This window comes from Mesocricetus auratus, unplaced genomic scaffold, assembly GCF_017639785.1.
Source record: "Mesocricetus auratus isolate SY011 unplaced genomic scaffold, BCM_Maur_2.0 Super-Scaffold_100026, whole genome shotgun sequence".
NCBI classification, from domain to species: Eukaryota; Metazoa; Chordata; class Mammalia; order Rodentia; family Cricetidae; genus Mesocricetus; species Mesocricetus auratus.
In genome coordinates this window covers 12,135,791-12,161,617 of record NW_024429207.1, presented here as the reverse complement: position 1 = coordinate 12,161,617, position 25,827 = coordinate 12,135,791, and the positions used below count along the sequence as shown (strand labels likewise).

Here is a 25,827-nt window from a genome sequence, read left to right as displayed (position 1 = left end):
GCCAGTTATTCCAAGTCATTGGCTTATCCTAAATAAGCAGTCTGTAGCAATCAGAATGTCTCATATTATGCTACCAAGGCCTACTGCAAGTCATGGGTTAGTTTTATCTCATTTCATTCTGTTGGGGAAGTCCTGTGTATATGTCAATAAAGCACTGTCTGGCCAATAGGAATCTAGATAGGTGGGGCTAGGAATCCAGGAGGATTCTGGGAAGGAGAAACACAAGAGAGTCAAGATGTAATGCCATGGGGGTAGGAAGCCCGGAACTATTCTCCGGTAAGAGAAATACTTAGATTAACAATTATGGGGTAATTACTTAAGTCAGAGCTAGCCAGTAAGAAACAAGCAAGGCCAACAGCTTCATAATGAATATAGCCTCCTGTGTGTTTATTTGGGACTGATGCGGCTCTAGAACCAGGCAGGCAGGAAGGCTTCACTCAAGGAAAAGGTTTCCATTAACATCATTCTTACGAAAGAGAGGGTCAAAATTGTAATCTTTTTTCCCATTAATTGAATCTTACTCTGTTTTTATTATTTTGGTGATTAGAGCCCCCATGTATCTCAGGCTGGCCCTTAACTTCTGATTCTTCTGCTGACCTCTCAACTTCAGATTATAGCCATGGACCAGCACATGCCCACCTTAGAATCTTACTGTAATACAAACCCTCTAGTGAATTCCTGTTCCTTTTCTAAAACAATCCTACAGATGCCGACATTGTAGAAGCACCTATGTGGAGTCTCCGGGGAAAAGCTGTGTTTGCATACCTGCAAACTGGGTCGGCACGACTAGGTTAAGAGATAAGTATTAGTCATGACAGATTGTGACCATTTAAGTCATATGTTTAGTAACCTACTTGCATAACCCTTGTTGTTTAATCTAGATATTATGTTCAGCTTTATCTCTTGATAATGACCCCCACCCTCAAAGCAACACAGGCACACACCCAGTCAGCATGCATGAGTGCTGACATGACTGCCAGTGACTGTTTATTGAGCATCATGATACACCTGAGACTGTACAAAATTAAATGGATACAGTCTGGCACAAACAGCATACATTTCACTGCCAATTGTGAAAGTTAGAAAGATGAACAAGTTCTGTAAGCATTTTCATAAATAGATTGATTTCTGAAAAATTTAATAAGTTTATTATATGAAAAGTTAAAAAAATATGTTGATTAGAAGGAAAAATGAAAAACTATTAAATGAATTATACATTCAGGAATTTAGTTTGTGTAGAGATCGTAAACTCCAGTTTTTAAAGCTAGAAACTTCCTGGGGTTACTGGAAGGTAATATAATTAGGAAAAAGAGAACACTTTTATTCTTTAAAAAAATACTGTGATTATTTTGTAGCCCTCTCAAATACTATTTCCAGAGTCAAAGGTCTATTTATTGTCCATTAAAATAAGTGTCAGTTGTCCATCTCAGAAACCCCAGCCAAGCATAGTGATATCGCATTGCTGTTACTAACAGCAAAGGTGGATGACGTGCTGATTCTAATAGAGAACTAAGGGAAACATAAATATGTAGATAAAAAAGAAAAGGTGCATAAAGGTATACAGTAATCACACAGGCCACTGGATTTAACACCAGCAAAGAACCTTGATACATTCCATAGAGGTCAGGGTTGCCCCTTCCCCAATGTCAAAGTGAAATGAACTGGCGAATTCTACATGGCGTGGGTCCCTTAAAGAATTGATCTGTAAATAGGACTGATGATGATAAAAACAAACAACAAAACCAGTCTGTAAACGGCAGACACACTGAGGACAATCTTACAACTGAACGGCAACAGGCCTTGAGTCTTAGCCTGTGGAAGGAGATCAGACACGCCAGAGAACATATCTTCAGTATGTCCTATAGGCCATGTGTGCTCACCAGCCTATACAAGGGTCTGGGCAATCCCGCAGGTAACTTTCAAATTGACCTTTCGTGACATCAATCAAGGTTGTGAATACAGTCAGCTGAAAAGAAAAAGTTATTTTTATTTTAAAGATATTTTCAAGTCTGAGATTTTCTTGAACATATTAGCATTTGTGTCCTTCAAAGAAATTGCTTTATGGTGATACTTGGTAATGAGGGAACAGTTAACCCTCTCCAGTGGATAGCCAGCATACATACAAAGCCCAAGGGTGCACTAGGGCACAGACCAGTTTGGCTTTGCCTGTGCTTCTTCTCAGTGCAGTTCCATTACAGTAAGGACACTGTAGGCACACGGGGTACAAAGCACAACCCAAACCCTTGGGGTCCTGCACACACATGCAATGAGCTGTGAAGCCACATGGAGATTCTGTGCAAAGGAGAAAGATGATAGCTTGGCTGAGATGAATCAAAAAGGGCACGCCCTGGTTCCAAATGCTAAAGGGAAGGAGGACTTTGTTCTGGCAGGGGTAATGCAGGCTGTTTATCTTAGGGAGCCTCAGACAAGAACAAAGAAAATGGGATAGTCTAAGGCAGTATATCCAGAATGTATCTCTGTACAAAGAATGACTATAAGCAAATGGGATGTTTAGGATTCTCAGTTACAGTGAAGGGGGCATTAAAGTTGAAACAACATTGACAGTGTTGCCAAGTGAACAACGAATGCCCTTACTGTAGTTGTAGGCACACGAAAATAGTTTTCAAGAATCAGACCTTAAGGCTGAGTGGGATGATGCCTGTCTGTAATCCCTGAACTCACAGGGCTAAGGACTGTGCACATCTGAGGCCAGTCTGGGCTACAGAGTTAGTTCTAGGCCTGCCTGGGATACAGAGAAACACTGTCTTGAAAAATGACTCAATGAATGAATAAATAATGAACTTGAAGTTGGACATAACTAATATGCCCAAAATGATCTAAAGTAACAGAGAAAGACAAAACATATAAGCACATTCTTCCCCGAAAGCAGGATGTGTGTTTATAAATACCTTGTTGAGGACAGGCTTTGTTGATAGGACGTCATATATGGTTGCAAACGAGAGATTCTAAGACACAAAAACAATTGTGTTCAATAGATTAAAGACAGACTTTCAGTTACATTTATCCATGCAAATTGGCCACCAGAAATTGAAATATTTTTCAGTCTTCCTAAGGTATCTCCTCTGGAGTCACCGCAGGAAACAAAGGTGACAGTTCTCATGTATCACTTCTTTCTCTCTCCTCCCCTATTGTAATTTATTTCAAAATTTGTTATCTCACTTTATAGAATGGTAGCTGGCATTAGTGTAAGGAAGGAAAATTACAGCAAGAATTTGCTCCTTAAGTTGAACAGCAAAAGCTCTGTGAGGTTTGTCTAGAGAGACTCAGGTTTACAGATTCTTTGAGGTCAAAGAAAACACTAGAACTAAGATCATCCATAATGGGGACAGTGTCTTTCTGTATGTGACAGTGCAACTGTACCTTCTGTGTCGTGCGATTTAGACACATCTTGGCAGGTGTTCTGCGGTCATCCAGGAACAAGGTGTTTTTCCACCGGTCATAATTGGTTTGTACCACATACCATCTGCCATGCTTAGGATCGAGTCTAGAGACAGAAAGAGTTTCCCTCTTAGGTTTCATGTGTACATGGGTTTTTGTTTTGTTTTGTTTTGTTACTTATTTTATCAAATGTACTCACTCATATACATCCAAAGACTCTTTTCTTTCTCTCGTAATCACACAACCTTCCCCAGACTTGTTGCCTCCCAGGATAAAGTATGCTGGAGCCATTATCTTGGTCTTGATCAGTGTATTCTTGGCTTCTTCATAACTATACAGAAAAAGTTTGAAAAGTGAGCATTTTTAGTTGATTTTGAATGATGTATTTTAGTTGTAGGAACTAAAGGGAAACAGGTATGTGAGGCCCCTTAATAGAGTTACTTAACTGAATGTGGACACACACAGTTGGCAACAGTAAAGGCTTTCTGAATGAGCAATGACCAAACATTAGTTGTCAATCACATAAATGTGAACTGACTCAGAGGCATTTCTGGGAGTGCTCTCCCAAGCTGCATTTGCAGCTTCCATGCAGCCTTGGTTCTGAAAGTGCTTCATACTGCCCTGGCTCTAGCTTCTAGAACATCTCATTTTAAAAATTACTATCTGAGTTGCCAGTGAATTTCATTTAAAAACTGAAATGAAATTTGGCTTGGGATTATGACAGAACTTCCAAAATGCCCCTAAATATATTTCTGCCATTTCATACTATGTCAAGTAGCATTCTGAATGTTGACAATCAATTCTGAAAAATGAAGATGCTTTACAACCTGTGGTAACAAATATTCAGTCAGGATTTAATTCTTCATATAAACAAGTACATCCCATGTCGTCAGTATGCACATTTGCTTTTGTCTTTAATGAAGGGTAAAATCCTATATATACCAAAGAACTGTTAAATTTATTTACAGTAAATATTTGGTCTGTATACATATTTTATATACCTATATCTTTGGCATCAGATAAAGCAGTTTTAGACAAAGGGGGGCTGAATGGGAGAAGGTGAGGAAGCCTGTGGTTAAGGAACATGCTTGTGGATTACGCTGGTGAGCAATTAGGGTAATGGGAGGATCAATGTGAAAATTTTAGGATGACCCTAATTTGAAGGAGATATCAAATGTCATCCTCTAGCCTTTCTCTATGCCTTTTATCCCACAAAAGAATGGGAAACATAGTCAGTGCCGGGGAGGGGCTGGGGCAGTAGGTCAGTTTGCAGAGTCCTTGACAACATGCACAAAACCCTGTTTCATTCCGCAGCACCATATAAACTGGGCATGGTGGTATGCCTGCTAATGCTAGCACCTAGGAAGTAGAGGCCAGAGGATCACGTGTACATAGTGAACTCACTGGCTACACAGTGACTTTGAGACCAGCCCAGAATGTATTAGATTCTGCCTCAGGAAAACAAAAAAAGCACGTGCACACAAAAATCCCTACAAGATTTGGGGAACAGAAAGTTAACTTTGGAAATGAAGACTATTAAGAACATTAAATGGTAATAAAGAAGATAACCAAACCAACTTCTATTCCCTTGAAAGTGTTAAAAAGTAAGATTGATTCTCATTTTGTTCAAGTCAAATGAACATAATATGTGCTAAAAAAATTTGGTATTTCGGCACTACAACAGACTATAACTTAGGTTAATATGTATTAACAATTTATGTATGTTTCTGTGCTAAGAAACTGAATACAGATTTTACTGTATAGCATTTCCTATGCACATAGTATGATTTTTTTTCTATAGCAAAAGCTTAGATATCTTTCCTAGTGTCAGTATCTAATACTAATACTAATAATTCATTTCATTGCTCTACTATGACAGCACAGAACACACAGAAAACAGGAATAATTCCATGTGAATGTCAAAGAATCTCTTAAGAAATACAGTTCCTCAATGGATGTGAAGCTAGGTCTTGGCAAATATTTCTGTATTTTAATATGAGTTATTTAATATGAGATATTTGATAATAACTTCACCTTGTACTATTTTCCAGAACTGATCTAGTGATAAACCCGACCCATTCAGCATCTTTCTTTCCCAAAATCCATTCTAGGATACCTGGAAGACATGAAATGCAGACAGTGTCAGAGAACCAGGAGGAGGTTAGATTATTGCCCTTCCTTACAAACACTGAGATTCCCATTGCATCTCCAGACAGTCCACTCACCTAAATAACCGCCATTTAGACTGAAACGTTCATTTAGTGTAAGACTAAACAGTCCCTGAGAAAAAGACAAAACAATGCAGTCAGAAATATCAGTGTGATTTCCGGGAAAGGGGAATGGGACAGGATCGCCTCAGTGGATTATGGGGGGAGGGAGCAGGATGAAAGATACCATAATAGAGGGAGCCATTACAGGTTTGAGGAGAGATCGGGCACTAGTGAGATTTCCAGAGATCTACAAGGATGACACCAACTGGCAATCTATGCAATAGTGGAGAGGCTATCTTAAATGCCCTTCCCCAATAAATGAGATTGATGACTACCTTGTATGCTATCCTAGAGCCTTCATCCAGTGGCTGATGGAAGCAGAGGCAGACACCCACAGTTCAACACTGAATTGAACTCCTGGAACCCAGTTGCAGAGAGGGAGGAGTGATGAGCAAAAGGGTCAAGACTGGGCTGGTGAAACCCACAGAAACAGCTGACTTGAACAACAGGGAGCTCATGGACCCTAGACTGATGGCTGAGAGGCCAGCGTGGGACTGATCCAGATCCCCTGAACACGGATGTCAGTGAGGAGGCCTTGGCAATCTGTGGGGCCTCGGGTAGTGGATCAGTATCCCTAGTACACTAATGGACTTGGGAGCCCACTCCACATAGAGGGATACTCTCTCAGCCTAGACACATGGGGGAGGGCCTAGGCCCTGCTCCAAATGATATGACAGACTTTGAAGATCCCTCATGGAGGGCCTCACCTTCCCTGGGGAGCAGAGGGGGGATGGGGAGGGAGGTTGGTGAGGGTGGGAGAGGAGGGGAGGGAGAGGAAGCTGGGATTGACATGTAAAACAAGCTTGTTTCTAATTTAAATTAAAAAATAAATAAATATCAGCACACTCTTAAAGGCCTTGTCTCTGTACCAGGGCAGTGGTATAAAAAGACCTGAACTGGGTGCCAGAGAAAGGAACGAGAAATCAAAACCACAGTAACATTAGAAACCCTTCTAAGTTCAAAACATTTCACATGCTGTGTGAGATGAGTTAGGTGGGAAAGTACTGTCAATGAAACAAGGGACACCTAAGTAAACAGCGGACCCAGGCCAGACCCCACTTTTACTTTGAGACTTTGCCGGCCAGCCACAAGCTCTATCTTCAATGGGCACAGAAACCATTTCATTTCTCTTTTGTGGTGTTGGGTCAAATATTGACAAAGGTGATAAGGATGAGGGAGCAAAATAGGGCTTCAAATTCTTTTTGTCTGTCTGTCTGGGACAGGGTCTCCCTATGTAGTCCTGGCTGGCCTGGAATTCTCTATGTAGAGCAGACTGGCCTTGAACTCAACACCATCTGCCTTCTTAGGACTGAGGGAGTGTGCCACCATGCTTTCCTTCATAGTCTTTAAGTGTCCTCAATTTCTGAGACTCCCAGACAGTAAAAGCAAGACACAGAACTACTTAGAAAATTATAACATGTCTTACTGGTTTGAACCCTGTCAACATGCCCACATATCCAACGAAACTTGTAGCCTTGAAAACAGTCTTGTTGTTTCTTTGGAAGTCCAAATTCACTGTTAAAGGCTTTAATTGTTCTGTAACAACCCAAGTGTTGTTATTTATATTCCACCTAAAAAAGAGAAATAAACGTTGGTGACATTAGAGACAAAGAAGGAGGTGAGAGGAAGCATGACATAGATGCTGATGTTGTGTGTTTGTAACTGGATCTTGCTATGGAGTCCAACATGACTTCATACTTGCAGTCCTCCTACCTCAACCTTCCAAGGGCTACAATTACAGGCCTGAGATTCCATGTCTGGCTTATAGGTGCTTTTTCTGACTGGTCACTTAGGATCCACTTTTTTAATAAGATCTTTATGAGTGTGCTATGGTTTGAATCTGAAATGTCTGTCAAAGGGCTCATGTACTAATGGTCCAGTCCCCAGTGCACCAATGTTCAGAGGTGAGGCTTTAATAGGAGTAATAGGATTAATCCACAGATGGGTGACAGTCTGAGAGATTACTGGGAGACATTACAAACTTAGGAAGTGGGTCCTATAACAAGGAAGCAGGGCTCTGAATGTATACCCTTGGGGGCTATATTTTGTCTTTAATGCATTCCTCACTTGAGGTGAGCAGCCTCCTCCAATACCTGCTCCTGCAACATGATACTCTGCCTTACCAGCCTAAAAACAGAAGAACCAGTTGATCATGGACTGAAACCTCTGAACTGTGAGCCAGAAAAATAGGGTCATTCCATCCCTTTTCCAGGTGTAAAACTGAGGCTCAGAAAAGTTGATTAACTCTGGTTACATAACTAGTGAGACCCAGATTCAAAGGAAGACCTCTAATTACAAAGCCAATTTTTTTCATAAAGGTCAAGATGAAAGATTTCTCTAAGCAATAAATGAACCATAAGCACCTGTGCCCTTCAAGCATGGTCCCAATTTCTTCTCAGTAGGTGTAACTTCTGAGATATGACTCGTAAGTAACTGGGAAGTCCGCCCAGTGTTCCTGCCTTTCCAACACTAAGGACCTTGAGAGCTTGTTTGGAGGTTCTAGCAGGGGAGCGCAGCTACTCGTATACCCTTGACTGAAGACAGGTCCTCCTCTATTAGGGGAAGGTCAACCTCTTCGACCGAGCGTGCAGCTTCGGGAGGGACGCACATGGAGGTGAGGGAGGAAGGGGACACCCATCTAGCCAGCCAGATCAGCCGAATAAGCCTGGCGATCAATGGGGTGACATGTCACAGCCAGATCGCCCTCACATCCCTTCCCAACATCTTCACCTATGGCCATCTTCTGCATATGAGGGGAGACTTGCTTTTCATTGAGGTATTACTATAGTCTACACTTCTTATGGAGTGAAAGTATGTCAAGTTACTTACTCACCCAAGAAATATTCCAAAATCCATGTTTCTTCCATGTAGTAAATGACCTATTAGGAGGAAGTGGCAGAGACATTTATCCACAGTTCAAGTACAATGGATTCTTAATCACTGATGGACAGACAGATATGACTATTTATTCACAACTGTATCACCTAGCAATATATAATAAGAATCCTGGCAGCCAGAATAAGTCTTAACAAGTTCAAACTAGTGTCACTATCACATTGGGACAGTAACAACTGGCATCTGGAGACTCCATAAAATCAGCTATGGAGGCCAATCCTTATTCCTTGAACAACTACAGTTCTACCAAGACAAAGGTATCTTAACCTCTATTAATGTGACTTACCCAATTCCTTAATTGCCACTTATAGAGGGCTATCTCAAGTATTACTTGTAGGTCAAAAGTCAGAGTGAATGAAGGGCAAGTCACCTCATGCCATAGATCTTGGGGACCAGCCAGGAAAGTGAGGCTCCCATACACAGTGCTTGTTGACTGGGAAATTATGAGAGGATGTTTGTGCTGGGTCTCCAGAAACAAATCTGTCACTGCCCGTGGTGGTTTGAATAAGAATGGTCCCCACACGCCCATATATTTGGATGCTTTGTCATCAGGGAATGGCACAAGTCTGATTTAAAGTTGAATGAGCATCCCAGTTGTCTTCAGGCTTACAAAAATTTACTAAGATAAGCTAAAGTATATACAACATACACACAATTTAAATGGCAAGCCTCGTTAGTAAATGTTCTAATTCTAGTCTAAAAAAGCTTTATTCTATGCTTTGCTCTGCACTGTCATGTTCCCTTAGCAAAGATTACCTTCATTATCTTCGGTTATTATTGATGTACACATGGTAAACAATTCATAGAAAATGTTGAATGAAATAATCTCTCCTGTGAAAAAAAGGAAAATTTTTGTTAATAACCATGCAGTATAAGGAAAATGTCACTCCACTTTTAACCTTTGTTTGTTAAATGCTAACATGCTGGGATTAATATGCAGTTTTACCCCAATATATTTTGTTTTCAGTTAATTTGTTACTCCCCTTTTCTATAAAGATATTTGTATTTGGTAATTGCTTGTGAGGACTCTTTATATTTATATTAAGAATTTTTTATCATGTAAATGACAAGTGTGTATCTTCAGTATGTTTTCTTTTTCGTTTTGTTTTGTGTTTTGATGTTTGTTTGTTTTTTTTTTTCGAGACAATGTTTCTCTGTGTAACAGTCCCTAGCTGTCCTGGATCTAGCTCTGTAGACTAGGCTGGACTCAAACTCACAGAGATCCACCTGCCTCTGCCTCCTGAGTGCTGGGATTAAAAGTGTGTGCCATCACCACCTGACAGAATGTTTTTCAATGTTTAGAATGATGTTTTTATTTTATTTTTACTAATGTTGAAAGTACACACATTTTGAATAAATTTAACAAAAACTTTCTGATCAGCACAAATGCTAGAGATAAGAGCTTACTGTAAAATTCCATGACGTTAATTCATATTGAACAGTAAATGGATAACATTCTATCATCCTTTCTATAAAACAATAGCAAATTGAACAATCTAGGAAAATAAATCACCTAAAGCTATCTATGAGAACTGTAGACAGCATGATGTACTTTGAACTAAAATTGAGTTCCCTCTCTGCACAATATTATTTTAAAAATATTTCAGTATAAACAATCAAACAATGATTCCTCTAACACTTTCCAATAGAATATCAGTTGAGAGTATAAAAATGAAAACTTAAATTTAGAAATATTTCATCATTATTTTCAATAATAATCCTGAATTTGATCACCTAACAATTAATTCATTAACACAAGAAATGGGAGGACTAAGTCAGTTAACGCTGAGAGAATACTTTTACATTTATTTGTATGTGCACCTATTCACGTGTGCACATACAGGATGTGTGCACAGGCTGGCCGCTGTGCATGTGAGTCTGTCATGGTGCACATGTGGTGATGAGAAGAAAACATGGAAGTTGGTTCTTGCCTTCCACCATGTGGATCCCAGGAACCCAGAACTCGGGTTATAAGGCTTAGCAACAAGCCCTTTACCTGTCAATCCGTATTACCAGCCCTTTAAAAGAATCATTTAGCGAAGCAAAAGAAACAAAAGCAACAGAAATTTTCAGTCAATTCTCTTGTGAAAAGTACCACTGTTTACATAAAGTGGTGACTCTATTGCTTGTATTGCTTTTAGATTAGTGAGAAAAACCTTTTTCAATACATGATACAAACTGAAAACTGAAAGTAAAAATTTTCAAGAGCTGGCAAGGTTGTACATGCCCAGAATCCCATCACCCCATAAGGGGAAAAGGAGGCCAGCATGGCTACATAGCAATGAATATTTGCCTTGAAAAGGATAAAACAGCTGGGCAGTGGTGGTGCACACCTTTAATCCCAGTACTTGGGAGGCAGAGGCAAGCAGATCTCTGTGAGTTCCAGGTCAGCCTGGTCTACAAAGCTACACAAAGAAACCCTGTTTCAAAAAACAAAAAAACCCTAAGATGATAGAAATTAGTTGCCCAAAATATCACTACCTAAGAATAATTTAATGAGTAATATAGGAGACCTTTTCTCCCCAAACTTAAAAAAAAATTCCTTTGAGCAATCAATACCCAAACGAAGGCTGACTTGGACTCTATTCAAGGGTATATTAACTGCATTCAAAAGAGACATACTGTCGAGGTGGCAGGCTGTTATAAAGCATGGGGAATGCAGAAGGGCAACATAGACAAGAGAATGCTGAAGGAAGGCATAGGTGAAGAATTCCAGTGCTAAATGTCCCTACTGTACCGCTTCAGAAACAGACATCGTGTGACTGACACAAGACAAAGGGAATAAAAACAGAAACAAGTCCACAAGTGGAATCAGATACATGGGGTTGCCTGACTTACATCAAAGACAGCACTGTGATGTGTGGAGGGAAAGATTAACAATTTTAGTAAATGGTCCCTCATCCATTAGAAATACATGGAGAGACCCTGACTAGTGTTTTGCCCTTCCCCAAAATGGAGGAATAAAGCAAAGTCAAACTGAAAAAGAGTAACTCACCAGAGACATGCGGTGTCAATAGAGAAAATTCCATTTCTCATTCTATGCTTATCAATAAATCTGTTCATCTTAGGAATTGTCATGCAGAATTTACAAGGCTAAGTACATAGCTAGCTACCCCATGGCTCCAAAGTTCAATTCAAGAGAAATTAGTGTATATATCCATTAAAAAACATATAAGAATGTATGCACAAATACATCAATAATAGCCCCATTGTTAATATGCAAAATCTGAAAACAACCCAGACACTCAACAACCTGTACTGACAGGATTAAGAAAGAAGAGCAATTCAGTTGCTAGGTTTTATTTTTAACATGGTGAAAGCAGAACAGGGTTATTGCCTGTGAAGGACTAGAATTCCTTCACCTATGAGTGAGATGTGCATGCGTGGATGCATACGTCACCCTCAATGAGCTGTTTAAACCTAGAATTTGTGCATTTCACTGCATATAGTACATCAGACTTCAGATACGCCAGTGTTTTATCAAATGTTTTCAGCATTGCAAGGTGAAATTTACCTAAAGGAATCCCAGTAACATCTGCAATTCCTTTCATTTCCTCTTCAAAGGGGTCAGGAATCTTGCCAAGTAGACCAGGCTAAAAAGAAAGACATGAATGACCATTGAACTTAAAACCCATGCTTCGTGAGCTGGTTCTCCGACTACAACTTTTTAGGTACTGTTAATGCCATAAGTAGTATGTTATTTTTAATGCATTTTACATCCTGGATTTCTAAAAGATTCTATATAATGATCAGTGTTGGACTCCTATGGAAACCTGTGATTCTTAGATTCTGTTTTCCTACTGATCTTTGTCCTGGTCCCCAGAGAGAAGAGAACAGGAATCATTTTACCTGCATGACTTAAAGTGACCCACTATCTAGATCAGCTTTATAAGGAGCAAAGTTCTGATAATTCAATCTTTATTGACTGGCAACCCTCAGCAACAAAGACATAGTACTCTACCACATCACAGAACTGTTGGTCAGGATTAATGGCTGGTCCCGACCTAAGCTGTATACAGCTGCATTCAATTAGTAAACAATCCAAAGATAGACACTGTATCTTATTCTCAACCTCAGCTAAGCACAAATACAGAGAACACAATTTATATTCTCTGGCTAAGACAGTGTGTTTAAAGTTCACAAGTCCTGTATTTACTCTGTATTTTTTTTACATTTGCTTATTTATTTTGTATACAAGGTATGTGTACACACATGCCACAAGGCACGTGTGGCGGTCAAAGGACAACTTGCTGGTGTCGGTGTGTTCCTTCAGCTATGAAAGATCTGGTCATCAGGCTTGGCCATCTCACTGCCCCAACATCCTATTTTCACCATCTGAAGAGGTGACCTAACTGAGCATATTATTTGTTTCTCTGTGAATTCAAGGCACTGGGAGTGAAATGTTCTAGCCAGTTTAACAAATACAACTTAATGAACACACATTAAGTATGACACTTTGCATACAGTGATACACCATTTAGTCCTCACTGCCACCATATGAAATATGTATTAGTAAATATTATGCTTCCAAATAAGAAAACTAAAGTTTCATAGGTACATGACAGCCTTAAAATGCAGTAACACTGGGCTCTAAACCATGCCATCAAAAACTGCAATGCTGCCTCCCTACTGACATTCAGGACAGAGGCGAATTTAGGTACTGGGGCATGTGATGACTCCTTCCCCTTTTGTTTCTACCAGCTTTTATTTTGGGTAAGTCCCGTAGGTTTAACTTTGGTAAAGAGGTGAGAACATAAACATGACCCTACAGACTTGCTGGCTGGCAAGTCAGGGGTCACATGGGAAGGAGGAAGTGCTGTGATCATCCGGTCCCTAGAACTAAGGCAGTTCTGTCCTGGAGGACATGGCAATGTCTTGTGCAAGTTTGGTTGTTACAACTGAAGAAGAAAGCAGTGGGTGGCATGGCGGTGGTGGCTCACACCTTTAATCCCAGCACACCAGGAGCAGAGACAGGTGGATCTCTGAGGTTGAGGCCAGCCTGGCCTACACAGTGAAATCCAGGACAGCCAGAGCTACATAGTGAGCCCGTATCAAACAACAACCAAAGAACACAGGGGATGGAGGCCAGACTTGCAACCTAATACCCTGAAATACCCAGGCCAGCTCCCACGGCAAAAAGTATTTGACCCTAAAGTCACTAGTTCCTCAAATCTGCTCTAGAGCCTACCAGCCTTACCATGACCTGCATTTTGCAGTAGCATCCAAAAGATGATGAGGATACCTTGGGGGTCTGGAGGGCCAGTCCCAAGATGATGAGGACACCTGATTTGAGGGCCAGTCCCTAAATGATGACACCTTGGAGGCCTGGGGGGGGGGCAGTCTCTAGATGATGTTCCAGTTCCACTGGTGCTACCTAAATTTAAAAGGTATTGAGAAATCTTCTTGTATGGCTGGGGATCAGGGAAAGAAATACTTCTGTGATTGCCTAGGCACAAGAAATATTCAACACAGTGGAGTTTCAAGGGTCACAGATACCAATGGACTCCATAGAATATGCAGTTACGATGAACATGTTATTTCATCTTTTAAAATATAACATTTTCTTTCTCCTTCTGGGATCAAATCTGAGGCTTCCAGCATTCTAACCCTGGTGCTCTACCACTGAGCTCTCTTCTGGAACAACTAGATTTGAGTAGTGTGCCCGTATATCTAACTGTGAAAACAAGAAATCCCTTACTTCCAATGAAATCTGTCTTTTCCCATTGCTTTGTGAAGCTGCCCACAAATCACAGAGCAGTTGACTACTGAAACCTGCCATGGTTGGTATCCTGTGACTCTAATAACCCAATCCTTAGCACTGCAGGTTCTCTCAAGTTTGGCAGTGCTTAAGAATAAATGTAAATATCCCTAATGTTCTTAGAAAGGGTCAATGAAGTATCTCTTATTTAAACAAATCTCATGCACATTTTTTCTTTTATGAAAACAGATTCTTTTCTCACACAATACATCCTGATTATAGTTTCCCTTCCCTCTTCTCCTCCCAGTTCCTCCCCACCTCCTCTTCTCCGGATCTACCCCCTTTCTGTTTCTCATTAGAAAAGAAGAGGCTTTAAAGAGATAACAACCAAAAAGAACAAAAGAAAATATAGGAAGATGAAGCAAAAACTACCATATCGAAGTTGGACATGGCAGTTCAAAAGGAGGAAAAGAGTCCAAGAGCAAGCACAAGAGTCAGAGGCCCATTCATTCTCACAGTCTGGAGTCCCATAAAACCCTCAGCCAATAGCTGCAGTATATACACAGAGGACCTGGTGTAGACCCATGTAGGCCCTGTGCTTGCTGCTTCAGTGTCTCTGCACCCAAGCACAACTTATTTTTAACTCTTATGTATGTGTGTTTATATATGTGTCCTTAAAATTAACTGCAGGAAATATTTCTTACCAACTTTTGGTCCACTATCTGCATTATTTTTCCACTTGGCACAAATGCGTTTACTAAATTCTTGAGAGTATTCACTATAATCCTCACCTGAAAAAAAAATAAGTAGAACACCAAAATTAAGTACTGAGATTTAAGATGAATATTGGTGTCATGAAAGCAAATGTAGACCTTCTGACTTATTCATAGATAACAAGCTGAGCAGTGGTGGTGCACTCCTTTAACCCAGCACTTGTGAGGCAGAGGCAGGCAGATCTCTCTGATTTGTAGGCCAGTCTGGTCTACCAGTTCCTGGACAGCCAGAACTGTTACACAGAGAAACGATGTCTTCAAAATCAAAAAACAAGCAAGATAACAAAACAGTTCAATTTGAAAGTATTTCGATGACTATATCAACAGTTTTCTCCTTAAAATAGCATTGCTTCTTAATCATTTAGTACAAAGGGAAGGAAAAACAAATTCTACCCCCCTCCAAAAGCACAAAATGCTACAGGGAAATGATGTATTTTCCTCTATCAATTATTATACATGGTAGAAGAGTATCAAAAATATACCTTTAAACTTATTTTTATTTATGTGTGTGAGTATTAACATTTATGTATGTGTCCCACATGTGTGACTGGTACCCAACAAGGTCAAGAGGGCATCAAAGTTCCTTGAAATAGAGTTCCAGGTGATTGTGAGCCTCACTATGGTGCTGATCCTGGGTACCCTTAAGTGCTCTCAATAGATAAGCCATCTTTCTAGCCCCTTTGGTAGTATTTTTGAGACAGTGTCTCATGATAGCCAAGACTGCCTAGGAACTCATTATGTGGACCAGGCTGGCCTCTATACTCCTAACACTTATCCCGCCATGGTCTCTTAACTCCTGGGATTATGGGTGTCGGCTTCCATACCCAACATATAAAGTAGTCTTAAAAAGCAGAATTATATTCCATAAAGTAAGAAAAGGAAGAGTTAAGACTTGTAACATACCATTGGTGCCTTCTGAGTCACTAATTCCTGCCATCTTTCGTAAGGTGGTAAATCAAGGTTTATGATGTGCCACGAAACTGCTCCTCTATAGCTGCAATGAGAGGGAACCATCTTGAAATGTGGAAACTGACTTTCAGGAGGGGTGTATGGAGCTGAAATGGTGGACTACACACATATCCATGGCAACAGTATAGAAGTGGGTTACTCAAGCAAAGCCTGCAAAGGAAGTTCAACTTGCACCCAGTGCCTCAGCGATTGCACATACAATCTCAAGTAGACTCAGCAATCATAGAAGAGAATTCTACACTGTGAACCAGACATAGCAATAATCCCAGTACTCAGAATGCTGGCCTATATTCTGAGCCCTGCCTCAAAGAATAAACCATACAAATAAACATGGAATGTTAATATGACTTGGGAATATGTGAATCAATTGTGGCTCAAAAATGACAATTTAAAACACTGCTGACAGAAAATGCCCACTTTTTTTTTTCCTAAAGATTTGTGACAATTTAGTCTAGTGCTGAACTACTAGACCCTTCTAGACACTAGGACACTTCACCACTTGGTTTCCCAGTCTGAAATGCTTGTCAGCCAGTCTAACACTATTGCCAAATTGGTGTCTCTCATGATGGCTTCAGTTTGTCACCTCATAAGGCCACAGTGGTAACAAACACAAGCTTCCCATGATTGACTCTTTGATTCTCCGTATGCCTATGGACTCCTCTTATCTGCCTGTAGCAAGTCAAATCCCAAGCACTAACCTGTCACATACATTCTCAATTCCCTACTCTTAACACACAGCCATCTCTGCTATGAGGATATAGTGATGTCCACCCCTTATTAATGGAGCTGGGTCACATTTCTGATGGACAAGTTTTACAATTACTTCCACTGCCACAGCAACTTCATTTTCTCATCCATTTGAGGAGCAGGGATTAAGACAAGGTCTCATGTAGCCCATGTTGGCCTTCATCTTACTATGTAGTTAAGGATTACCCTGAATTCGGGAACCTCCAATCCTTCTGGACCCACCCACCAAGGGTTGGGATCACAGGCATGTGCCACCATACTAGCTCTTCTCTAGTAATTTTAACAAATTGAAATAGCTTTCAAGGGTGTGACATCCAAGGATTTATCAGATTAAAGCTAAACCTAAAAGCATCCACCACTTGAGCCGTGTATTACTTTAAGAAGAGGGTAGGGTACATACTGGTATGTGTTGCAATGATACCAGGCTCTTAACAGATCATCTAGCCCATATACTTATAGCCAGACGTAGTTCATTTCCTGAAAGTCATTTACTGGACCTCTGTGTTTACTTTACTACCATGAATATCTGCTTCTCTAAATGATATTGCTGGGCTTGGGGCCCAGGTATATGTGTAAGGTTTTATGAAAGTGTTAGCCAGACCTGTCTTCTAACCTATGACTCCCTCTTCCTATTCTACCCCCCCCACTCAACCTTCCTATTCCCCCATGAACTACTCTCTCTTTCTCTTCTCCCCCTCTCTTCTTCCCAGCTCCCACTCCCTCCCCCACCCCTCGATTTTTTTTTATTACTTTAAAGACTGATCTGGCACCAGTGAGATCTCTAGTGATCTAAAGGGATGACACCAACTGGCAAGCTAATCAATAGTGGAGAGACCACCTTAAATGTCCAATCCTGATAATGAACTTGACGTCTACACTATATGCCATCCTAGAACCTTCATCCAGTGACTGATGGAAGCAGAGGCAAACACCCACAGTTAAATACTGAACTGAACCCATGGAACCCAGTGACAGAGAGAGAGGAACGATGAACAAATTGGCAAAGAATGGGCTGGCAAAACCAGCAGAGACAGCTGATCTGAACAAGGGGGGAGAGCTCTTGGACCCCAGACCGACAGCTGGGAGGCCAGCATGGGACTGATCCTGAACCCTGAGTGTGAGAGTCAGTGAGGAGGCCTGGGCAACCTTTGGGGCCCTGGCAGTAGATCAGTGTTTATCCCTGGCATACAAATGGACTTCATGTGTCCATAATACAAAGAGGGATGCTCTCTCAGCCTGGACTTTTAGGGGAGTCCCTGGACCCTGCCCTGAGTGAAATGACAGACTCTAGATATCCCCTATGTGGAAGGAAGTGGGGATAAGGTGGGAAGCTGGGGGAATGGTGGGGGGGTGCGGGAGGAAGGGAGGGAGAGGGAACTGGGATTGACATGTGAAGCAAGTTATTTAAAATTAAAGTAATAAAAAAAAGAAAGTGTTAGCCAGTACCCATTCATGTTGTGATATAAATGCAGGAGAAGTATATTCAGTTTTGGAAATATACATTTAAACAAAATTAAAATTCATTATTATTTATTAGTATTATTATTATGAATTAATTATAATTGTTTAAATGTATACTTATTATATGTATATATTTATGTATATTTATTGTGTACATATAAAATATATAATTGTTCTTTTCAAGTTCCTCAGTTCCTTAGAAGCTGACAACTACATGAATACTGTATACTTAAATCTTTGTGGGGAAACCCTTTTTCATTATAACAATTCTAATTTTCCTCTGCTTCTTCTTTTGACTAACCATGCTAAATTGTCTCCCAAGGTTTAGTAATCTATTACCCCATTTATAGGCTGATGGGACTATTTCCATGTCTGGATGCAGTAATGAAGTGTTGTGCTCCTGGGACTATCTGTGCACGTTGGTGGCTGGTGTCCTACCTGTGAATTCCAACCAGCTCTTCCCTTCTCAGCATCCAACAGAGCCAGCACATACCTAACATCTTCCGTAAGTTCCTGAGTCTTTGTCAGCTGAGTATTGGACATGTAGGCCCAAGCATTTGACAGTAGAAATGGAGAGGAAAGAAGCTCACTCTCAGAGAGGGCCAGCATTTGATAATGAAACCTCCACCAGTAGGAATTCTTGGAGAACTGGTTAATCTGATTAAGGAAGTTTTTTCACAATGAAAGCTTAATTTAAGCTTATATTTTATCTCACATCTCTCTATGATATTCTTGTACTTATACTGCAACTCATTTCCTACACACATAAAAAGTACGTACCCTAGGAAGGCAGTGAAGATCGCATGAAAGATGTAGAAAGCACTTAGTGTTCGTGATCAATAGATAATCTCCATAGTATGTTTTGCTACTTTACTACAATGAATGTAAATATGTCTATTTTTGAGACTCCGCATGTGCTATGCCCAGTCACTATATTATCAATCATAATAATAGCTGAACCCACCTGCCTTCCCAGGTGGCTTGCAAGCTAGTCCAAGTGACACAATGCATGCATATACAAATACGAGCAGGTGCAAAGCACCAGTGAGCAGCAGGAAAGAAATGCTTAATGGGATTCCAGTGGATGCAGGGTGATGTGGCTGCCAGTCAAGTCTCCCCATATCTGCATTGATGGGACAGGTCAGGCCAGACAGACAGGTGTCCTTTTCCTCCCTCAGATTTGCTGGTGTATCCCACCAAGATTCATGCACTTGATTGACAACGATGACCTCATAGGACTAGGAAGACACTTGTCAATTAAAGGTGCATGTCACCCTGTCTCCCAGCTGTCAAGAGCTATTGCTGTACAGTTCAGAAAAAAAAGGTGAAGAATAGGGCAGGAGACTTCATTGTTGGGGAATGGGATAGTGAAACTGGAAGAAACACAGCAGAATAGCAAGCAAAGAGAGAAAACACAACATATAGGGATGGACACACATACAAACACATTCACATGTGGTAACAAGTTGTGTTATGTCTACAGGAAAGGTTTACAGTTTGTAAGGAAATATATCCATATATATATGATACATTTAGAAGAAGGTAGATTCTTTTTAAAAAAGGCCTTTAGTATAGAAATTGCTTGCTCAATGTTCAGTGAATTGGGCAGCCAAGAGACACAATCAGGAGGGCAATGAAGGCAAAGATGGCATCAGTAGTGATGGAAAGGACCTTCACTGGACTGAGCTGAATGGCACTGGCTGGAGAATAGTACTGAAGCTGGTTACTCTTAAATCTTTCCATAAAGGAAAGACAACTGGGTTATCACAGTTCCTCTCAACCAACAGTAACTGATAGTCAATCAGTGCTAATTACCTTAGTGTATTTTTCTACTTTACTATAAACAGTATCATTTCATCCTTTGTAACCTGGTATTCCCTATGCCAAGACCATTCCAGAATCATGCCGCCTGTGCCCACATGGCTCTCAGGTCATTTGTAATTTAATCCAGAACACATAGAGGGACAAACGACACAACAGATACTAAGGACTCAATGAGCAACAGAAATGCTTCAGAGGGTGGACACAGGGTGACACTCCAGTGTTACTCAGAACACACAGACTAGGAAAGGGGCTGGTTAGGCCATGTAGTGTTACAAAAACTCGAAGTCTCGATTGTACTCTGCTTCCACCAACAGTGACTTGCCTCGGCAGAGGACAAGGGACAAAGATGACCATCTCTACACCCCTCCTTCACCCTGCATTCTGTTCCCCGTGCCCCTCGGCTATACTTGCATGCTTCTCAGGCTTACTTCATCTCTAAGATTTGGAAAGACAAAAATGTGAACGAAAAACAATGTTAGACTAAAATAAAACATGGCTTCAGTCCTTGTCATATGGATTTTGATCTTGTTTTACCTGAAAGCTTTATCAAATCAGGATTTGTTTCTAGACACTTTCATATACGGATTCCTTATACATTCCACTGCAGTCTGAGGGCTTACACCCAGGCACTACAAAGTGTTGGAGCTCAGGAGGGATACATGCCTCCATTGTCACAGAGCAGAAAAATGCTTGCTAGGAGATAGAGTAGCTTGGTGATGGGTAGGAACCCTTTCTTTTCCTATTAGTTTCATGGGCAGGAAATGGACGTTTTAATCAGATTACCTTCTTACCTGCCTAAGTCATACACATAAGGAAGCCAAACCTTGTCTCCAGGTGGAAGACTTGGCTTAAGTTCCATTTATTGCTGTTACTTCTAGGCGATCATTACAGGATCTGTGCACAGGACAATGATTTGATCAGCTGAGGTCACTTACGTTGGTCCAGAAGGAGGATAAGTTGATTTTCTGCAATCTTCTGTCCACTAAAAAACAAAGAAAAATGAACATTTCAGAAAATTACAAATGCTTGTCATTGAAGCAACCTTTTAAAAACCATTATTTATTAAGACAAAAGCATCCTTTTAAGGCATGTCACTGTCTTTGTTTGAGATAGAAGTTCCCTGTCTCAGGCTGGCTTCAAATTTAGTATTAAATAGCACACTCATCCTTACCTCAAACTCATAATCCTCCTGCCTCAGCTGCCTGAGCACTGAGATTATAGGTATGTGCAACAGTTGGAATTCAATACCTTTTTAAAATATTCATATTTTTATGTGCACGTCCTGAATGTCTGGTACTTGAGGAGACCAGATAAAGGTATTGGAAAGCCCTGGAGCTACAAGTGTTGTGAGTTACCTCACAGTGGTGGGAACTGAACCCAGATCCTCTGTGACAACAATATATACTCGTAACTTCTGTGATATCTTCCCAGTACCAGCATTCAATAACTTTAAAGATAAAAGTCTTGCCTCCCAAATCCCCAAACAATTTCACTTCAGTTTACACACAGACTAGGCATTATAATTTGGCTTTTAAAAATGATTATATTGAGTAAAGAAATGTATAAAGATGGATGGAAAATATTTCTATGAGATTGGGTAGTATGTCAATGGCTTAATAGGATGTAGCTTTACCTCAATTTTTGAGGCAACTCTATTGCATCCTGACCTAGGATTTGCATCTCAAACCAGATTTGCAGGGCAAATGCATAAGGTACTTAATAATCTGGCCATAGCCTATCATCGTAGTCTTGTTCTGGACACGCCTCCTAATACCATGGCTACACACAAACACTTCTTAAGCCTCCCCCGCTTCCATCCTGTGCATGTGCTGTGTCCTCTGCCCAGATGTCTACTCTCTGACCTGGGGAACTTGTAGGTCTAACTTCTAAAATCCAATCCAGACACGTACTTCTCTTCCCACTTCTCCACCACCCCTCTCCGTGAAGTCTCATCTACCTCTTGTATAAACAGTCATCTCCTATATATTTCTGCATTTGTACACATCTCCATTACAATACCACATTGTACTATAATTGTCTTCTCAATGCCATACTGTGTTCCCAGATAGGAGGGCGGGCAGCCCCAACACTGAGGTCACTACTGGAGGCAATGAGTCAATGAGATTGCTTCAGGGATAACTGTTCACATTTAGTGGCAAAACTGAATTTTCTCCTAACACAAAATCAGGCAAGAGATATGCCTATAGATTTATGCCTCTTGTTACTTTTTCCAGGTAGCAAGTATGTTCATCTCGCCTCTAGTGACCTAATACTGTGAAAGTAAACTAAAAAGCACAAATCTGTAATAAGAGGGGGTAGAGTAGGGGAGGAAACTACTGAAATTATAGGTGGTGCTCAGACTACCTGCTGAACTCTTATGCAGGAATGGAAATCTCAAAATTAATTTTTGATAACATGGTGAGCATGTAGAGCTATTTCACTCTTGCCAAAATGCCTTTACCATAGGATAGGTTTCTTGTTTAAGCATGATTTCAGTGAAAGCTTTTAGATACAATATTAAGTCTGTAGCAAAAAGTCGTTTGTGCTAAACAATACCAATTGTAAAAAGTTCTTGCTCAAAAATGCTTCAACCTCAGCTTGGACCTCAAAAAAACAAAATCAAAAACAAACAAACAAAACAGTACAGAGATTTAGTGTTACGCAGCTGTTAGGTTTGGTTATATTGAAATGTCAGGCTTTCTGCTTGCTTCCGTTTCTAGCAAAAGTTCACTGAAACTCTGATAACTACGTCGAGGTGAAGTTCAGTCTACAGTGCTGACAATGAAAACTGCAAGTAATAACTACAACTTTTGTTAAATACAGTGTAGTTTGTTTGAAAAAGGATCTTACTATGTAGACATAGCTAGCCTGTTTCTCACTGTGTAGACCAGCGTAGTCTTGAACTCATGGAGCTTACTTTATCTCTGCCTACTAAATGCTGCATTTTTAAAAAAGTTTTATAAGTTTTCTTAAATAAACTTTTTGCTCAGATCTTTTTAAAATTGCCTTTTACATTTATTTATTGTTAGTGTGTATGTTAGGAACATATAAAATGGCAATTAGAAATAAATGGTGCAAATATTAACATGGTAATAATTACAAAAGGAATTCAGTAGATTTTGGGAAGAATAGATAAAAATATATGTTAAGAAAACAAACCAGGAACTTCAAAACACAGAGCAGGATACAGAGATGACATTAGCTTGGGTTCTTCTAGCAGAAAAAAAAGGAAGAAAGCAATTATAAACTCCAGGGGATAGGCTTACAAAGGTGAGGCACAAAATACACATGACTAAGACTCGAGTGTTGCTGGGGACACAGAGCAGTGGTAGCAGCATGCTTCTTCAGCATGCATTGAACTCTGGATTCAACACCAATAATGCCACAAACAAGCAAAGTTGAATGATTTTTTGACAATTGGTAGAGGACTTCAGAACTACAGGAAAATAAATAAAATCAAAGCCAAGGCAATAAGGCAAAAAAAAATGAAATAGACAGCATCTGAAATGAACAAGAGGTGATATTTAATACAAAACTCTGAAGGGAGCTATTAAAAACTTACTAGTGCAAGTCTGCAAAACACCAGATCAATGTACCAAATCAGCAATCACATATCTATATAATGAAAAACTAAAATAAAGGAAAACAGTCCCATTTATAAAAGCATCCAAGGAATACCTATGGACAAAGTAAACACGTACAATCACACTCCATTACTCCACAGGCTGAGGCAGGAGGATCATAAACTCAAGCCAGGGAGACTGTCTCAAACACAAAAACAAACAAGTATTTAGAAATAAACTTCACCAACGAAATTCAAAACTTGTCCACCTGAAACTACAAAACACTAACCGACAAAATTAAAGATAACATGGGTAATCATAAGCTATCCTGTTCATGGGGTGGAAGATTTAATTATCAACATGGCCAGATTCCTAAAATTAACCCACAGGTTTCAGCATTATGAGTGGCTGAAATCTTGGGAAAGATCAAAGGTGGATGACTCAGTCTTACCTATAAGAAATGGGACTGTGTAGAAAAGGAAGGGGTCTGCAGGAAGAGGGGAACAAGACAAGATAGAAGATGGAAGAGAAAAGAGAAAGGTAGATCTGTGTTCCCACTGAACCTCATTCTCATTTACACACACACACACACACACACACACACATACACACACGCAAACACGTGCGCTCGTACGCACACACAACATGATAGCAGACAGGGACAGTTTGGGGGCTCAGAGGGACCAGTGGGAGGGAAAAGGGGACCAAGGGAAGGTGCTGGGGTACAAATAAGAGAAAAGAGCAATGCTACACATGTATGAAAATGTCATAAGAAACCTATTGCTTTATGGTTGCTAAAATATTAAGTTACAATTTTACTATGATAGTAAATTACTATATGAGATCCTATGTTTAAATGAGAAAGTGGAAATCTTATGGTGATATAGTAACAATAAGTCTAGAACACAATGGCAGACAGTGAGTGCTTTCATGAGTATAAATACATAAAACAATGGAATAGAACCAAGAGTTCAGAAATAAATCCACATTTACAACTTTGTGTATCGTATATCTGACAATATACATCTATAACACATTAAAAAACTTACAACTCAGTAGTAAAAGCTTAATTTTTAAAACAGACAAAAGATCCAAGTAGACATTTTTCCAGGAGATATGCAAATAACCCATAAGCACAGAAAAGACGCCCAGCATCACCGCCTACTCTGATGAGACACGGTAACAGCCAACGTTGCTAAGGGCATGAAGAAACTGGGATCACTCATACTGACAGCAAGATACAAAACAGCAGCTGCTTTACAGAATCATCTGGCAGCTCTTCAGACAGGTAAACAGTGACATAAAACCCAGCCACCCTGATCCCATATATATCCTAGGAGATAGGAAGACAGAAACACCCACAAAAACATGTTTTCGATATTTATAGCAATGTTACTCATACTAGCCAAAAAGTGGGAGAGCCCACTGTCCACCAACTACATGATGGATAAACAAAACGAGGTATGTCTTGGGATGGAGAACTGATACACGCTACAAGAGGGATGAGCCATAAAACAACGATACTATATAGAAAATGCCAGTCACAAAGGGCCATACACTGTATAGTCCCCTCTGAAATACTCAGAACAGGCGAATCTTTAGAGAGGTTCTATTAGTGGTTGCTTAGGGCTGGGAGTTGGGAGTAAACTGTCTTAAACTAGATGGCAGTGATGACTGTACAATTCTGTGACCATGCTGACGCTATTTTAGTGTGTGTGTGTGTGTGTGTGTGATATATGCATGAGCATCTGTGAATGTGTACACACACACACACACTGTGAAGGCCAGAAGAGGACACTATGTGTCTTGCTCTATCATCCTCTGCCTTATTCTTTTGAGAAAAGGTCTTTAATGAACACGGTTAGCCATCCCCAACAATTCTCCTGTCACCACCCTGGTTGGATTGTGGGTGCACATGGTCACACCTGGCTTTTTTTTTTTTTACATGGGTGCTCGGGATCTGACTTCTAGTCTTCATGCTTTTACAATGAGTTTTGTTACCCAAAGAGCTATTTCCCCACCTTCTCTAATTGTATATTTTTGTTATTTTTAGAAATATTTTTTCTTTTTTCTATTTTTCATGTGTGTGGTATGTGCTTGTGTGTGAGGATGGTACACGTGGAGATCTGAGGCAGCTATCTGGGATCACATTCATTCTTCTACCTATTAACTGAGGCAGGGCTGTCAATCAAACTCAGAGCTCACAGACACAGCTAATCTTGCTAGCC

The 25,827-nt window shown here is 40.2% G+C and overlaps 1 protein-coding gene across 1 annotated transcript in view; it reads right to left on the bottom strand.

Moving 5' to 3' along the window:
• Positions 1 to 948: 948 nt before the first annotated feature.
• The window catches only part of Asah1 (N-acylsphingosine amidohydrolase 1), a 34,880-nt gene continuing 10,001 nt past the window's right edge, over positions 949 to 25,827 (bottom strand). Inside the window, exons 2-14 of the mRNA XM_005066649.4 lie at positions 20,972 to 21,018; positions 15,939 to 16,029; positions 14,967 to 15,053; positions 12,079 to 12,157; positions 9,321 to 9,395; positions 8,503 to 8,548; positions 7,096 to 7,240; positions 5,625 to 5,679; positions 5,434 to 5,515; positions 3,599 to 3,730; positions 3,382 to 3,505; positions 2,910 to 2,966; positions 949 to 1,966 (exon numbers count right to left, since the gene is read on the bottom strand). Of these exons, the coding sequence (XP_005066706.1) occupies positions 1,877 to 1,966; positions 2,910 to 2,966; positions 3,382 to 3,505; positions 3,599 to 3,730; positions 5,434 to 5,515; positions 5,625 to 5,679; positions 7,096 to 7,240; positions 8,503 to 8,548; positions 9,321 to 9,395; positions 12,079 to 12,157; positions 14,967 to 15,053; positions 15,939 to 16,029; positions 20,972 to 21,018 (1,110 nt within the window). The 3' untranslated portion in view covers positions 949 to 1,876. The remainder of the gene's footprint in view (positions 1,967 to 2,909; positions 2,967 to 3,381; positions 3,506 to 3,598; positions 3,731 to 5,433; positions 5,516 to 5,624; positions 5,680 to 7,095; positions 7,241 to 8,502; positions 8,549 to 9,320; positions 9,396 to 12,078; positions 12,158 to 14,966; positions 15,054 to 15,938; positions 16,030 to 20,971; positions 21,019 to 25,827) is intronic.